The sequence below is a fragment of the Cydia fagiglandana genome, chromosome 17, assembly GCF_963556715.1.
Source record: "Cydia fagiglandana chromosome 17, ilCydFagi1.1, whole genome shotgun sequence".
In the NCBI taxonomy this organism is placed as follows: Eukaryota; Metazoa; Arthropoda; class Insecta; order Lepidoptera; family Tortricidae; genus Cydia; species Cydia fagiglandana.
Window position 1 is genome coordinate 13,107,943 of NC_085948.1, and position 17,590 is coordinate 13,125,532.

Here is a 17,590-nt window from a genome sequence, read left to right on the forward strand (position 1 = left end):
GTATTAGGATTTACCTAAAGTTACTCATAGTTTTATGTTTTCATATAGGTAGGTAAATACCTGTAATATAGTTATAAGAATTATGTCGCTCTATGCCACAATGCTGCCAGTTATTAACTTTCTGTTTTTCTCTACTAATATTTATTTGTAATACAGTGAAACCTGGATAAGTGGGATCTCAAGGGACGAGCAAATTTGTCTCACTTAAAGAGGTTTACCACTTACCCAGGCTCCCAGTTAGCCAGGTACAAATAAATTTCTGTCTCATTTACAGAGGGTCCCATTAATAGAGGTGAGAATAGAGGATATAGTCTCAGTTATAGAGGTGGTTAATAAGGTATTTACTAATTATCTTTAAAAATAAGGTAAAATAATCCTTGTCCTTAAATATTTTTAAAGTCAGTTTAAATATTTCTTTGAATTTATTTTGAATGATTCTCCAAGGAATAGATATTTCAAAATTAAATTAAATTTGATACGGACTTCATTGCGTATTCGAAATTTAATAAATAAAAAAATATTTTTTCGTGTTAGGTATCAAAATTTCAGTTTTCGTTTCGATAGTTTTAACTACTTAATAAATGAACTAAATCAAACTTGAAGTTGTTTAGACACAATTAAGACTAAGAGTTAGTAAGAATACGGAAATTGTTCAATGAAGTCCAAGTTAGAGAGGTCATAGATTGACGTTATCTCAGATACAGAAGTCAATTCCCTATCTTCTTCCTGGCGTTATCCCGGCATTTCGCCACGGCCCATGGGAGCCTGGGGTCCGCTTGACAACTAATCCCACGATTTGACGTAGGCACTAGTTTTTACGAAAGCGACTGCCATCTGACCTTCCAACCCAGAGGGTAAACTAGGCCTTATTGGGATTAGTCCGGTTTCCTCACGATGTTTTCCTTCACTGAAAAGCGACTGGTAAATATCAAATGATATTTCGTACATAAGTTCCGAAAAACTCATTGGTACGAGCCGGGGTTTGAACCCGCGACCTCCAGATTGCAAGTCGCACGCTCTCACCGCTAGGCCACCAGCGCTTCAAGTCAATTCCCTATACAATTCAAAAAAACAAACAGGAAAATGTAATCTTATAAATATAGTCTCAGTAATAGAGGTAAAATACACTCTCGGTCTCAATTATAGAGGTAAATGTGACTATAAAATCACAACAACGAATCCCAGTTATAGAGGTTCGTTTTTTCTCAGTAACAGAGGTAATTCAGTGCTAAAGTGTCGGGACCGCACCATGAGTCCCAGCTATAGAGGTTTCTCACTTATCCAGGTCCCACTTAACCAGGTTTCACTGTATTATATTTCTTCTATAGTCGACTAAATAGAAAAATACAGGAAAAAGGGCGTATAAGAAGTTTTCTGAAAAATACTCATTGTGACTAATCCGATCATGTTTAAAATAATTTTCGTGGAAAGTATTCATTAAGTTTTATTTTCTGAATTATTTCCATATATTCGTACGCCAGCATGATCAAAAGTTAAAGGGGGGTGAGGTTATTTTGGGCTATCGGAGCCATTATTTCCGAAAGTATTAGCTAATCAAAAAACGCTTTTTGCAACCTTAATATTATTTTTAAAAGATTTTTATGCGATTTTTTTTAATTTTCAACAAATTGTAAGTAGCGGTTCACAAAACACACCTATGCTCCAAAGTGACTAAAATGGCTATAGACAGACGGACGAACGGATGGACAGATGGACATGACGAGACAAACTACATATAACGATTCCATTTTGGCCACGGAACCCTAAGAATAAAGGAGACATACTTGTTATTTATCGCATGGCAATTTAAACGCAATTTTATTTTATATCCAGGATATACACATCGACATACATATAAAAATATGATTTTAATACCAATTAAAGAAATCATGTTATACCATTACATTCGTAATACCTTATATATCACGTGAGGTATCTAAATACAAGTAATAAAAAATAACATTTATTCCTTACTCGTCATAATAGGTTTATAAATCCGTGGATTAACACGTTTAATGAAAAACAGTTAAGATCAGCAATAAACCACTTCAATGATGGCTTAATAGACCAACCACATTACGGTGTATTAAACATATAATTCCACTATTAATGGGTACAAATATATATCTATTATAATAAATAAATACTTTTATAAAGCGTAAAATAATGCCATTATTTATTGACTGCCTTCGACATAATATGTAAGTAGATACCATTTCCATAAGGAAATAGATAGATAGTACGTACTATTATAAGATAGTAATGACATTATACCTAAAGCTACAGACATGAGCAATACACATGGTTTTATATTACTCATTTTTAGATTAAAAAGGTAGGTACGGATTATTGAAAATTCAATCAATGAATTTCACCAGAGATTTATACAAATCCGATGTAGGTAGCTACGGGCCGGTCTGTAAAGTGTAAACATTCGCCGCGCAGCGCATGTTTATACATTATAATTATAAAGCTACAGACACGAACAATACACATGGTTTTTTGCTACTATTTTTTTTTACATTAAGAACCAACAGGAGTGGTCATTTCTCTATACAAAGGTACTCGACTGTTTCCTCCGCAGGTTTTGATGCTAGAGCAATGATTTTTTCAACACAGATTAATATTGTCAATATCTGTGTCGGACCGTTTTGCTTTTTTTAATATTTTTGTTTTTTAAGGAGCTAGAGTCCTTGAAAAATGGCCAAACTGGCCTAATTGACTATGCCGCAATGAGAAGCGTAGTATTCAAAACTGATATAAATTAGCCAAAAAAGCAAAACGGTCCGACACAGATAATTTTATAATCATTTAGATTTCCAAGTTTGGTTAGGATTGGTTAAGTTTTGGAGGATGAAACAGTCGAGTACGAAACCTCGATTTTTTAAGATTTTTACGCGGGATTTTTCGCCTTGTCCTTATCGCACTAGTTTTAGGAGCCGCTTCCGTTAGCGAGACTATTTACCTAAAATATTTAAAACTCAGCTCCTGTTTCGTCTTAAAAAGGTAGGTATGGATTATTGAAGATTCAGTCAATGAATTTCACCAGAGATAGGTATGTAGGTAGCAACGGGCTTGGTCTGTAAAGTGTAAACATTCGCCGCGCAGCGCATGTTTGTACAACACTGTTTGCGCGGGCGTGGCGGTAGGCGTCGCTGTAAGGTTATTGAGAACAACTGTACTGTACGCACTTAGAACCTCTGCTTTCAGTTTGGAAGGTCGGCAGTTTGGAAGCAGCTTAAATACACAAAAACTGGAGTAGGTATACGTGCAATATATGAAATACACTCAGGAAAATGTAAACTGAAGCTCGAAAACGAGGTTTTTACAGAATTACCTAAGCTAAGCCAACGAAACTATAGGTTTTTTTTTCCTAGCCTATTTGAGTGTCCCACTGCTGGGCAAAGGGCCTCTCCCCTTAATTTCCACGTCTCCCGATTTGGTGTTTCTTCCCACCAGTTGTTCAGGAAGCTGTCCAGGTCATCTCGCCATCTCCGTTTGGGCCTGCCGCGTCCACGTCCCTCTACCGGCATCCACTTGGTGGCTAAGCTAATACATACATATACATCGTGTTTTTTTTTTATTTCCGTTAATTTCTAAGGTGCATTCCTGAGCTTAAATCAAGTAACTTTCTCAGTGACACCGATATTCTAATTAACTCCATTTCGGAGATATTCAATTTTTTTTCCTATAAGGCCTCTACAAGCGTATACACTTGCCTTAGGGCCGGTTTACATATTGATTAGTGTTAATAATGAGTTCATACATTTGCTACTAAACTTAAGCACAATCTCGGTCGATCGATGTTCCAAACTTTGTTTCGGAAGCCGGTGTTGCTCGAAGGTTCCAAATGACATTGATATGTCACAGATTTCAATTGTTTGGTTGAGTTAAATGTAATGCCCGTGTTACAACAACGCTATATGCTACATTTAATTACTTTTTAAACTTTTTTTTGAAAGCAAAAAACAAATATTTTTTTTGAAAATTAACTATGCCATTTAGTTCTCTTAAACGTACTTAACCATACCCCGAAGTTAACGGAATTCAATAAAAAGTATACCTACCATATATACACAATATATACCTACCTATTGTTTTTCATTGCTCTTTATTCTAAAAGAGAGATATGGGCTGTTATAGAGTTCTGCTCTGGTAGATGTGACTTGTGATTATTATGGATGACATCTTCCTGGTTTAACAACATTGAAAAAGTGTTTTCAAGTACTAAGTAAACAATAGGCTTACAGAGTTTACAGCCTAAACAGCACTAATATAATTTTCTTAAATAGTTCATCCGGTTTTAACTTGTTTCATTAAATACCTTTTTAAGATCAACGGTATTTATAACGAGGAGTTACAACTTTACAACTACATACTACGAAGACTCCTTTTTTTTACAAAAGCGACCTTACTATTTTGAATTTTTGACTGAACGCACACCTGTTTAATTCGAGAATTTTAAGTTTAAACCTGTATATAATAAATTCACCATATCAAGTGCAGACTGTAAATATTGGTTCGGCGCCATGTTGATTTTTAACAGATTATACAGCGATATTGTAAGCCGAGTCAATAAAAAAATCGCTCAAATCGCTCGACTCGCGAGTTCAATACCCGAAAATACAAATATTTGAGGATTGTTACTAGAAAACGGTTTTACTTGCTCCCACTCAAGCCTAACTTAGACTGCTATCTGGTAGATATTGCCATTAGCTCATGAGTGTTATCTGAAATGATTCCAAATGGTATCGACGTAGTTTAGGTATCTATATCTACTTTATGGACGTTAAAAATTGTTTTTTGAGAATAATTATGTAGAGTCATCAGGGAAATACTTTAGTAAATCAAAATATGTAAGAAAGAAAATAAGCATAAGGCAAGATATTTTTCAAAATAATAAAATCGTCAATGAAAATTTGAGTCAGTCAAATAGATACGGACTGGATAGAAAATTAAATACGGAGTTCTTAAAAACAGACTGGAACTGGACAGCAAGTCTCCATCCAGACAGTTAACATCCGATTTTACATTATAGAGTTAGACCAAGAAAAGTCTGCAGCGATTTTGATAGCCCACGGAATGCAAGTGTTATTTATACGTCATAATTTCATAGAAATTTGACGTTTAAAAGACACTTGCACTGCGTGGGCTATCAAAATCGCTGCAGACTGTTTTTGGACTAACTCTATCTACAATTGCATGTCGTCACTTGTCATTTCTCCGTGACATAGTCATCGTGGAATGTGATGAAACTTTATCCGCGCGGTTGGGATCCTTTGAAAATGATCCCCAACATGTGACAGCGCGATAATGCCTTACAATTAAACCTACCGTTTCAATTACTGGAATTCGTTGTAGGTATTCAGCAGCAGCCGGCTATGGAGACACAGACTTTGCAGTTTCAAAGTAAAGTAGGGCACTCTTTACAATAGGGCAAAATAAGGGCCATCAAAATAAAGGCAAAGAAGCTGTCAAAAATTAATACAACACATCTGAGAATCCAACTAGGATAAAGACGAAAAAAAATACCATATATGTAGTCGCTCTAAGTTGACTATGACTAGAGAGAAAAAATAAAAGAAGAAACATTCCTGTGTTAAATGTATGCCTATTGGCTATGTCCTATGACAGTCTGAGCTAGGACCATACCATACCTCACTTTTACTGAACATTGTTTTTTCGCTATAAATACTTTAGGATGAGTCACTTAAAACTTTCCTGTGAGAACCGAACTTGCTGCGTAGCCATTCCGAGCGATGACACCAGAGTCCATCGACATGAATAACATTCCTGACTTCAATCCGAAATTTACATTGATAAGTAAATAATCGTTATACCTATTCAAGTGGTCGCGTAGGCGACGCGATGTCCTCGATCTTGTAGATTCTGCGTTAGCCATTGCGTCGCGCCATAGGAATTTATAGCTTCAGTCATAAACTATATACGTGATAGAAAAAATAAGGAGGCAGGGTCCGACCCCATGCTTACGTCACCGTGTCAACAAAGCGGTGCCCACGCGCTAATGTATTCAACGTAGCGATTGATGAAGTATAAAATTTCTTAGTACCGTCTCACTCACAATGGAATTATGATAATTTATCGGTTGGCTTGTGCCGGCCGAGTGTGTGGGAACGCGCGCGGCACGGGCTTTCCCACGACGTCTGCTCGCGGCGCGGAACGTCTCCGATTCCAAAGGAAGTCACGTCTCTTACGCCTAATCGCGTTTTGCTGGTTTTAGATTCCCAATGTTAGAAGGACGTAAGAAACGAGACGTCGCTGCTTTTGGCAGGCTTGAAAGGCGCGTGTTAACACTTAAGACGTTCTATGTCTGCGGTGGGCGAGACAGAATTGGAGTAAGTAGCGTCACGGCGGTGTCGACCGCACAATGGTCGATGTCGAGCGACTAGCGGTCTCGAGTCTCACACCTCCGCTGGTGATAGGCAATGTTATTGTTTTGACTGACTAATTAGGGATGTTTTATATCCATCCGGTTTAATACCGGTTAATCTTAATTGCAGTTACAGTACGAAATTTATTAAGCTAAGTGTACTTACCTATCGAAATAAATAGCTGAAGCTGATAGTGCTGGTACATTGTTGTTGCAACACAATCATGAAGTGAAGTTTTATTAGTATTTAGTAGGTCGCTCACTTATAAATTAGTAAAGTAGGTAGCCTAGGCACAGCTAGGGCCGTAAAAAGTTAGTGTGTTTCTATTCGTCACCGTTGTCTGTATGGCCCGCGGAGGCGATAACGTAGTGTCGCGCGGACTTGCGCCTGCCGCCGGGCGTTAGGGTTGTCACACACACGATTTTTAAATTGTTGATAAATTTAAATTGTATAAACACTTAACGCGTACTATATTACTATGTATTTGTTAAAGTGGCTTTGTACATATGTAGGTATAATATTTGGGTATGAAACCATAATGACTGTACCAGAAAAAGCTTTAAGCAACATAGCCTGTATTAACTAATGTGTGTTTTTAAAAATACCATAAAATTTCATCTTTAAGTATGTTTTTTTATCTTGCCATGTCCAAGAAAAAATACCAAAGATACCATTTTTCTGACGAAAAATTACAATTGTATTACGTCCTATTTATTTTTTTACTTATTCTTCCTTTAGTTAAATTGTACTGTAACGTCTTTTTGTACGAAGGGGAAGTGCGTGCATTGTCAGTGCTTTAATAAATTGCCACGAGTCTGTGACGTCACTGTCTTGGGGACGTGACGTTGCGCGCGAGGGGAACGCGCGCCGCGCCGGCGCAGCGTGGGAACGCGTGGCCAGCTGAGCTTGACAGCTGTTTGGACTTTAACGGTACGTTTTGAGAATGTCGTAATAATAATAAGCTTCAAACTTGATTTTAATAATAAGTCTAGAAATAAAATACCACCACTATAAAGACTATACCTACTTAATCACCATAGAATGATCGTACTTTATTTTCAAAATCATGAATATTAAGAATTACTAATGAATGTACTAATGAATTTACAAGAGTATTTAATATTACGTTTTCATATGGATGAGAACTGTACCAAATTATTGATAAATATTTTATTCATCATCATCATATGTTTAAGAGTATAACTTTTATCGGTGAAGCAATTTGAAATATTTTATTACGTATTGCAAAATGATTATATAGTTATTTAATCCTAAAACTTGAATTTTTTTTTATAATCCTGAATTTAAAAAAATGTCCTTATGTCATGACTTACCTACATACTTAGTTATAAAATTGAATTTTTTATCGATATATCTAAGCTTTTGCTTGTTTTATTTAGCTAATTTAAATAGTAACGTAGATATATAATCTAGGAAGCTGACTAGATTACTAGCTCCTATATCTACGTTATTTTTTTTGTACATAATAAAATAACAAATACTAAGTTAAAGCGCACAATTTATTATTAATAAGGGAAACTATTTTCGAAAATGAAATATGTTCATGATCTTAGATTACTGTTGACGTTTATAACTCAAAATGTCTAATAATATTCCATGAGACAGCTGTTACTAAAATCTTCAAATAAAAATAGTAATATTCTCGTGCGTGGCACCCCTGCCTTTATCACGGGCGTTTTGCCACAATCGGTGTAGGGCGCATAAAAGCGACGCGATGCTCGGCGCGCGCTCCATTCGCTCACAGACCGCCGCGCGCGCCGCACCAATGATCCTCCCGCGCACCATGTCCCCGCCGCACGGCGCCTTCCACCCGCCGCACGCGCACCCCGACGAGGAACCCGTCTCCCGCACCTACCAGTACCGCAAAGTCATGAAACCCATGCTCGAGAGGAAGCGAAGAGCCCGCATCAACCGTTGCCTCGACGAGCTCAAAGATCTCATGGTCACGGCCCTCCAAGCGGAAGGAGAAAACGTCTCCAAACTAGAAAAAGCGGACATCCTCGAACTCACCGTCCGACACCTCCACAGCCTCAAGAGGAGGGGTCAGCTAGTGTTGAAACCGGAGATGTCGTATGCAGAACGCTTCCGTGCTGGATTTACACAGTGTGCTACTGAAGTGTCACAGTTTATTGCGAACGCGACGTTGGCCGCTAACGCGATGCAGCGTCAAGGCCCAGTGGACCCCCAAGCCGGGGCGAGGTTGTTGCAGCATCTCAGCGGTTGTATCAGGAGATTGGAGAATCCTCAAGTTGTGCAGCCTCAGCCGATTGCGCCTAATGGAGTCGCGCGGCCGACGCCGCTACCGGCAGTAGCGCAAACACAGCAACCACAGGCACCTCAGCAGGGTCCGGAGAGGACGTCGTTACATGAGCGAGGGTTGAAGAGGCCAGCAGAGGCGCTGGTGGACGTGGAAGCGGCGCTTGCGAAGCGAGCGTACGCGCCGCCGTCGCCGCCCCACAGCCCCGCCTCCGAGCCCGACCCCGCCCAGTCGATGTGGCGGCCCTGGTGACGGCTGTACCATGAAGATATCAGGACTGTGTGACCAAGTTTAGTGTGATACGAACTTTGTTGTTTATTTATTGTACGTACGTTCCTAGAACCGATGTGTGTTATGGTTAATCTTTGCATGGTTAGTCGTTCTGCTCGCTTACGCTTGTTGAAGTTTGTGTTTGAAATTAATAAATAAGGTTTTTGTTTTTTAAATGATAATTTTGTTATTTGATATCCTACTTCAACACGTCTTCCGCGTCGGGAAATAGCATTTAGTATTTGTTTAGTTACATAGACTCTTAATAGTAGACTAGAATAGTACCTAAGTTAACTCTGTGATATTAAATGGTCTTAAATCATGGAAAGTTTTTAATATGCAATAATTGACTAGGTTTGATCCACACTTGTTATTTAAGGAAAAATAAACATTCACTTATGATTCCTAAACTTCTTGTTTTGATTAATACCGATAAGATAAGATACATGATAACTGGCTAGAAGGCCAAGAACGAATCAATTTAAAACTACCTGAAAATGATAAACATATAGACACTCAAATATTGTTACTGTATCTACATCCGATTCTATTTTTATCAGAGAAAATAATACTCGTAGAAATTCATTTAACTATCACATTCGTGATTTGTTTAGATTGTTCATAATACTTACGTATATAATAGGTGCATAGTAATATTCTGAAATAGTAATATTACAAAAACTAGACATAACTATTTATTCTGCTGACATACTGACTGGCTAATATCTATCCCACATAAATTAGGTAGTACCGTTAGCATTGACATTAACAATTTCTCAGTGACTCTGTAATGATCTAATGATAACTCAGCAATTAATTTATCTGCTCCCAGTGCCTGTCGTTTAACAGCTCGGAGTACAATGGGTGATAAAATGATTAGGCCGATATATCTTTTATGAAATGGTGTAAGGAGACTTGATTGTCTTGGCGAAATGTCAGAGGGCCTACCGCGAACCACGTTCGACGTGTTGCCTCCCTGTCAAACTTACGTACGAATTTACAAGTGCGACACAGAGGTAACACGTCGAACGTAGTTCGCGGTAGGCCCTATCAGATCTCACGCGCTGCCCGCCGAGGAGCGCTTTGCGCTGAGCATCAAGATAAATCACAGATCTAGGTATACCCCGTTTTATTAAGATTAGAATATTTCTAACCTCAAAAATAGTGGTAATTAACTTTTCTTTCCGAAATGATAAGGTTCCTATGATATCTAATATTGTGGTACAGTAATATGTAAACGACACTACTTAATATCAGTGCATGGTTACTCAGATTTACACTTTTGATATTTATTTGACAGGCAACTGTACAATTTAGATCTGTGAGATAAATAGAGGAGGTAAGTAAGTAAATAAGGCAGGTGTCAAAATAATAGGTATTCAGGTGCCTACTTAAAAATACAGCATCAATGATGGTCATTATCAAGATGATTTACGAACGTCATCACCATTACAAATGAATATCAGGATATATCATTAACTTATTGCTTCTTACAAAATTACTTTCATTACATTACGACAGGATTATTCCCATTTCTTGAATTTTATGACGTAATTATTGGACCCGATTTTGCCCGAAAGGAGGATTGTCTCCCCACTGTAAGTTAGGAAAAGGCCCCCATTTCCTCTCTAGATAGTAACATTATAGAAAATATTTCAACTTTTTTAGGGTTCCGTACCCAAAGGGTAAAACGGGACCCTATTACTAAGACTTCGCTGTCCGTCCGTCCGTCCGTCCGTCCGTCTGTCACCAGGCTGTATCTCACGAGCCGTGATAGCTAGACAGTTGAAATTTTCACAGATGATGTATTTCTGTTGCCGCTATAACAACAAATACTAAAAACAGAATAAAATAAAGATTTAAATGGGGCTCCCATACAACAAACGTGATTTTTGACCAAACTTAAGCAACGTCGGGAGTGGTCAGTACTTGGATGGGTGACCGTTTTTTTTTTTGCTTTTTTTTTGTTTTTTTTTTATTATGGTACGGAACCCTTCGTGCGCGAGTCCAACACGCACTTGCCCGGTTTTAAAAAAAAAATTAGCAATATGTACCCTAAAGTGACAATACCTACCTGCATTTTTTATTCAAAGTTTTAATATATTTACTTTATTTCAACAGAAAATATAGTATACAGCGACAATATTAAAGACAGCTGTCACTTGTCTTATCTTGTCGTGTAGATCAGTGCGCACAAATGATAAAGCCGCACTCACATTCACACGTATCGCTTAGGAATAGGTTGCATTTGCATCGCGCCGCGTCGTCGCTTAATTAGGAAACGGATAACACGACTGTCATTTGTCATGAGCGACTTTGTAAGGCGACTAGTGTTCTTGTAAGTACAGTCACCTGCAATAATATGTTACTCTTCGAAGGCCGCAAAAATATGTGACCCGCTCTTATGGCTCTACAAATAAAATAGTGTCAGATATTTTTGCGGTCTTCGTTGTGTAACATACTATTGCAGGTGACTGTACAAACAGTAACACTCCAAAGTGTACATCGGTGGACCTTATTACAAAAGGCATAAGGTCCGCAGATGTACAGTCGACGTCAAAGATATGTTTACATTTTTCGCCTTATTACAAAGGAGTAAGGTGCAAAAGTGTAAACATGTTTTTGACGTCGACTGTACTATACGGCAATAGGGTGGATACACTTAATAGTGTGGGTGGGCGATGGTAGAATAGAAAAAAAAGAAATATAATTTATTAAATCGCTGATATTCATCCGATAACTTGACTAAAATACTTGAAAGTGATATTCTCATGGTACCACAAAGAAAATATTAAGGGGCCCACTGATTAACAGTCCGCCGGACGGTATCGGCCTGTCAGTTGTTCGGAACTGTCAAAATTTTGTTCTAACTGACAAGCCGATACCGTCCGGCGGACTGTTAATCAGTGGGCCCCCTTAGTTTTGACTTTATCTTGAATCTGCCCATTTAAAAAGTCCTGTCTTGACGGTAGTTATATTGTGTGCGTAATCTTATACCTTTAAACGAGCAATTCTTGTTTATATATTTCGGGGATCTCAGAAACGGCTCTAACGATTTCGATGAAATTTGCAATATGGGGGTTTTCTAGGGCCAAAAAATCGATGAAGTTAAGTCTTATCTCTAGAAAAACGCGCATTTTGGAGTTTTTATATGTTTTCCGAGTAAAGCTCGGTTTCCCTGATATTTAACCTAAAATATACATATGTGTTGTTCGTATTGCTATCATATTTCTGTAACTGTCCTATCATGTTTTGGCAATAAGTTGCAATTAGAATTTAAATTTCACGCCTATAGTTCGTTTTTTTAGCATTAGAAAGAACTTGCAATAAGGTAAGCGATCTTGACATGTCTTTTAATTGAAAAACGCTTTTTAAAAACCAAAAACTATTACTTATGAAAGTAGAAGGATATAAATGATCATATTAGATTCATAATTGTTACATATTTGCAGTAACTTATTTTTAAAATGTGTTTTTCAATTAAAAGACACATCAAGATTGTTTACCTTTTTTCTAATACTAAAAAAACGAGGTACCTAAAGCTGAAAAGCATGAATAAGACCCATGGCCGTGGTGCCATCTCTGACGTGCAGGGAATTAGTTCGCCTCACTCTAATTGAGAGATGTTGCGTGCGCGGCCGTGGGAAGCCGGTGAAAATGATAATTGTTATTACATTCATAATAATGATAATCAATTTGCTCAATATATTTCATATTCATATTAATTTATTCATAAAATTACAAACTTTACATGTCAAAAGGGTTATTCATTAATTAGCTCCATTAATAATAATAATATTTAAATACGAGTTGAAAAAAGGAGGCAGAAGGGAAAATTGTTAACTTCTGTTATATTTGACTGAAACTTTCAATGTGCAATTGTGCAATATTTTATACTATGATTCAGTATACTTACTCTCTCTCTGGGTTGGAAGGGCAGATGGCTTACGTCAAAACATGGGACTAGTTGTCAAGCGGACCCCAGGCTCTCATAAGCCGTGGCGAAATGCCGGGATAACGCGAGGAAGAAGAAGATGCAGTATACTTACTACAAAAAAAAGGTATGTAGGTACTTAGAAAACGATTTTAAGTTTTAGCTTAAGCTCTTAAGCTTAAGCCCAAAACGAAAACACTGTCGAAGGATTAAGTAAAAAGGATAATTACTTTGGGGACAAAACCTTTCCATAGCTAAGTCATATGTTATCACCCTATTTTCTAATTAACATCATTGTTTAAGATTATAGAAATGTTTCTAACAAGTACGTAAGATTCTTGAGATTCTTCAAAATTCCCTTCCCAACCAAAAGACTGCTGCTGGTCTGCTGGACAAAGCTCTTCTTCAATTATATCCATAGCGAAAATTGTATGACCTTTTTTGGCTTTGACGCTTCGGCAAAAGTTCTTTGTCATATTGACGAGATCATTCGTCTACCTTGTTCTTTCCTTGTTTTCCTTACCTTGTTCGTCTAGCTTTCCCACTATTGAAGAACCTTTCTGTATCTGCCGACTAAGTTGAGCTGTCTCGGTTACCTTCATTTTTATTTCATGCGGATGTTCTCGTTTTTAATACTGTAAGTAATAATACTCGTAAGTAAGATTTTAGGTAGCTTGCTCACTGCTCACCTGATCTTACCGTATAAGGTACGGTCGTATTTTGGGCATGTCAACACATATTTAGTCGTACGTCAGTTGTTGGTGGTCGAATCTAAGCTCATCTTGCTTTTTGTCGAGTCCATTTTAATAATTTATGTCTAAAGCTTAAATTACAATTACTTATTATTAAAAAAATATAGTATTTAGTTCGTGGTAGAAACATAGGTGCTTAAATAGTAACAATAGAGAGACGAACTAACAACGAAACCAAAAGGTTAAAAGTGTGTTCCAGTCAGACGGGTCAGACCAAACTAATTTTGCACCCTCTGACTTTGACGTGAGAAAAGTGTAAAGCTATAAAGGGTCTCAGCATAAACATCAAATTTCTTTGAATGTATCACGTTTATTATGGTATACCTTGTCATTGCAAAGTTTGTGCAGAGTCAGGTACAGTCAGCAGCAATATGTAGTTGCTAAGCGGGTGAGGTGTTCAAAATGATCTTGACGCTACTTTATTGTAAAGACAATAAGAGCGCGTCAAGGGAATTTTGAACACCTCGCCCGCTTAGCAACTTCTGCTGCTGACTGTACTCTATCACCAAACGGAACGATTAAGTACAACATTACTATAGACTGACCGCTTAAATGAGACCTCGCCTGCGCGGTATGGGGGGACGGGGTAGGACGACTAAGGGCGGCGGGGACTGTGCGGGCCCCGTACGCCTGCCGCCCGCATCTTCCAGGGGTTAGCGCTGTGACAGAGACAAGCGACCGAGACAGAAGACCGCGACCATCACTTGACCGTAGGCAACATATAAGCGACAGTTCCCGGCGAGACAGAGACAGGCGACAGAGACGAGAGGTCTCTGTCTCCTCGCGAACTGTCGCTTATATGTTGCCTAATATGGTCAAGTGATGGTCGCGGTCTCCGGTCGCGGTCTTCTGTCTCGGTCGCTTGTCTCTGTCGCAGCGCGAACCTCCACCTTTAGCCGTCCCACCCCGTCGCCCCCATACCGCATAGGCGAGGACTCATTTAAGTCGGTTTATAATGGCTCCTCTACACGATGGGTCAGCGCTGGCCACTCCAAGGGACGCAGCCATGCGGTAGAATGAGATAGCAATATCACTTGCTCCCTCTAACGCATAAATGCGTCCCTTGGCGTGGCCGGCGTTAGCCATCGTGTAGAGGAGCCATAATGGTAGTCTACAAGTACAAGTCAAGATCGCGATCTAAACTCTCTCACTGTCGACTCCCGCGCACCTAGAATTAGTTCGGGCTGTAATTGGGCGCGTTGCGTGCGCCGCCGTGGGAAGCTGGAAATGCCACGGATCGGCGCAATTTGAATTTAGTTATGGCCGAGAACGCTTTGTTACCTTTTTTCCGTGCCTCTGGCCTTGTAGTAGTTCTTAGCCGAGCTCCATAATGGATCAATTTGTTGCTTACTTTTACCTGAAGTCACAGAATAAATAATAGTACATACTAGGTAGAAGAATCACTCTCAAACAAAACGCGTCTGTTACGACCGAACAGATATGGCAGCTATAGGTGGTGACAGCGCCACGCGCGGCTTATGGCTAGCCACCAAAATTGGTGTGGAACGGATGTACTTGTAGCTACCTGCGATGCGATGAAATCGCGGAGTGAGCCACGCTTGGCCAAGTTCCATAATGGATCAATTTATTGGTTACTTTTACCTGAAGTGGTGTTTAAACATAACATGTTAATTACCATGGTCATATTTGTGATATGAAGAGAAACAATCAGGGAACTGTCAGAAAACGGTAGCTTCCTTTTTAGTTTAGTTATCATTTTGTTACTGTGCGGTTCGCTCGTACCTATATAAGCGCGGGCAAGACGCAAGATAACTACGAGTAAATGATATGATTAAATTATTATTTTGATGACAGTATACGTTCGAATTGGCCAGTTAGTCTATTCACAGACCAAGAGCTTTCTCCGATCTTAATATAAGTACAAATTATAGTCATTATTCCAACTGACACGATTTCAAATTATTTTAACTACTCCTCCGGTGGCCTTTGTTGTTTAAATTAACTATAATGACGGGCAGGGCTTCGTCGAATAGGTCACGGCTCTACTAGACTTCTGTTACACTTGGTTGAACAATATCGACTCAACAACCCACAGGCCCTTCTTAAAAGACTTCAGTTATTTCGCAAAAGCAGTCTGTTACGACCTTTTAAAAAGAGTAAGCCTTAATTAGATAATTATTGTCTAAGATTATGTATACAGTCTTCTGCCCCACCTTGGTGCGTAATTCTATTGTAGGGCTTGGTCCTTAGCCCGATTAGAATGGTGCGGTGTTGCACGCAAAAGAAAGATAAAATGTAACTATGTCGGTACGCTGGCTTTCAAAAGTGCATGGAGATGTTTCAACCGTAATATTAAACCATTACGGTCGACATCTATCCATGCACTTTTGAACGCCACTGTACCTACATACTTTGCAATGGCGTGAACTTGACAATAATAGTAATTGCTATAATTATTGGGGCGATCCATGTTGCTAAGTTGATAGAAAACTCAAACAATGAAGAAATTGAAAATGGCTTTTGGGGGTGGTGCATGATCATGGCCTACAAGGTTGCAAGGCAGACTTGTTTACGTCGTACGATTTTAAATTATAAAAATAAATATTTTACTTTTTGTAGATATTAGACTTATGAATAGTAAAACTAAAATTTTGCTACCTAAAACGTTGCGTTTTAAAAAGTATCTTTTGGTCAAACATACAGTTGCTAACTTTTGTAAGTCTGTATTTTAGGTATTTAAATAAAAGTAAACAATTTGTAAATTTTCGGGTAGTTATAACATTTATTGGTTAACCAACCAAATACAAAACCGCCTAGATCAATCACTGAACGAACTGACATTAACCTGCATTATTTGATCATGTAATGATTTAACGGCTCCATAAGCCAGTTGAGGGTAGATTTTGTTTACTTTTATTTAAATACCTAAAGATACATACTCTGTATCTTTAGGTATTTAATTATTTAGGTAAATATTTTATTTTATTTTCCCAATTTATACTCTAAATTGTATTATATTAATATTGCACGAAGTTAATAGATGTTAAAATATCCTTCTGAAGGTTTTGCTCACAAAGTTGGCGACATATCATTACATATTTCCTCACAAAGTTATAAGTTAGTTTCTCGTTAGTTGGAGGTTAAGTCAATATAGCCATCGTAAAATGCTTGTATTCCGCACACTTAATATTTCTATGAAATTTGTTATGATTTAGAATCCTGTTTAATTTTATCGGTGTAGTTAAATACACTACATGCTGCTTTGCAACATCATATTTATGTTATTAATATGTTAATTTCATTCGTTGTAGCAACTCTTGTTATGTTAACCCTATGGACAACAGAGTCTGAAATAAAGAAATACAATACAATACTTGGGGCATACTGAAAGTTTTTGTAATCTGAAAAACTGTAGTAGATTATGCAACTTTTTCTTTTATAATCGCTTTTCTAAACTCTTTCTGACGATGCGTACAGTCACCTGCAATAGTATGTTACACAACGATGGCCGCAAAAATATCTGACACTATTTTATTTGTAGAGCCGTAAGAGCGGGTCACATATTTTTGCGGCCTTCGAAGAGTAACATATTATCCCAAGTAACACAACGTAGCTGAATATTGTTTGAATAATAGAGCATGCCGTACTGTATGCTGAATAAGGTAGCTGAATATTGCAGGTGACTGTATAAATTGTATATAATTACGATGGGATCAATCTGAGAAATGCACGGCTCATTTTTTCTCAAGCACTTTTGTATGAAAATTTGGTTTCTTAGTGGTGATGAATGGCTGCTGTGAGTTATTTATTTAGAGTCAAATTTTCTGATGCATACGTGTACATGTAGGATTTCTTTATTGACTCATTTGGATACCTAAGGTTGTCTGAATAGGCTGATGTGCGATTATTTAGTAACTTTTAATAATTGAAGCACACAACTGAAATTTTAGTTTAGCGCGGCGCAGTTGAACGAAGTCCGTCTCGATAGTCAGCCGTATGATTA

General features: G+C 38.1%; 1 protein-coding gene and 1 long non-coding RNA gene across 2 annotated transcripts; both read left to right on the forward strand.

The window, feature by feature from the left end:
- The first annotated feature begins 3,583 nt into the window (after positions 1-3,583).
- Positions 3,584-3,946, forward strand: LOC134672648 (uncharacterized). The gene is made up of 2 exons (XR_010099361.1): positions 3,584-3,805; positions 3,844-3,946. It is a non-coding gene; the product is annotated as an uncharacterized LOC134672648 (long non-coding RNA).
- A 4,100-nt stretch (positions 3,947-8,046) lies between these two features.
- On the forward strand, positions 8,047-9,116 carry LOC134672509 (enhancer of split mbeta protein-like). Its single transcript, XM_063530450.1, has one exon. It carries the CDS (start codon positions 8,128-8,130, stop codon positions 8,920-8,922), a length of 795 nt encoding a protein of 264 aa, XP_063386520.1. The 5' UTR covers positions 8,047-8,127; the 3' UTR covers positions 8,923-9,116.
- The last annotated feature ends 8,474 nt before the right edge of the window (positions 9,117-17,590 follow it).

What these genes read in the sequence shown, in the direction of transcription:
- LOC134672509 (XM_063530450.1), top strand. Translation starts at nt 8,128, where the DNA reads ATGCTCGGCGCGCGCTCCATTCGCTCACAGACCGCCGCGCGCGCCGCA.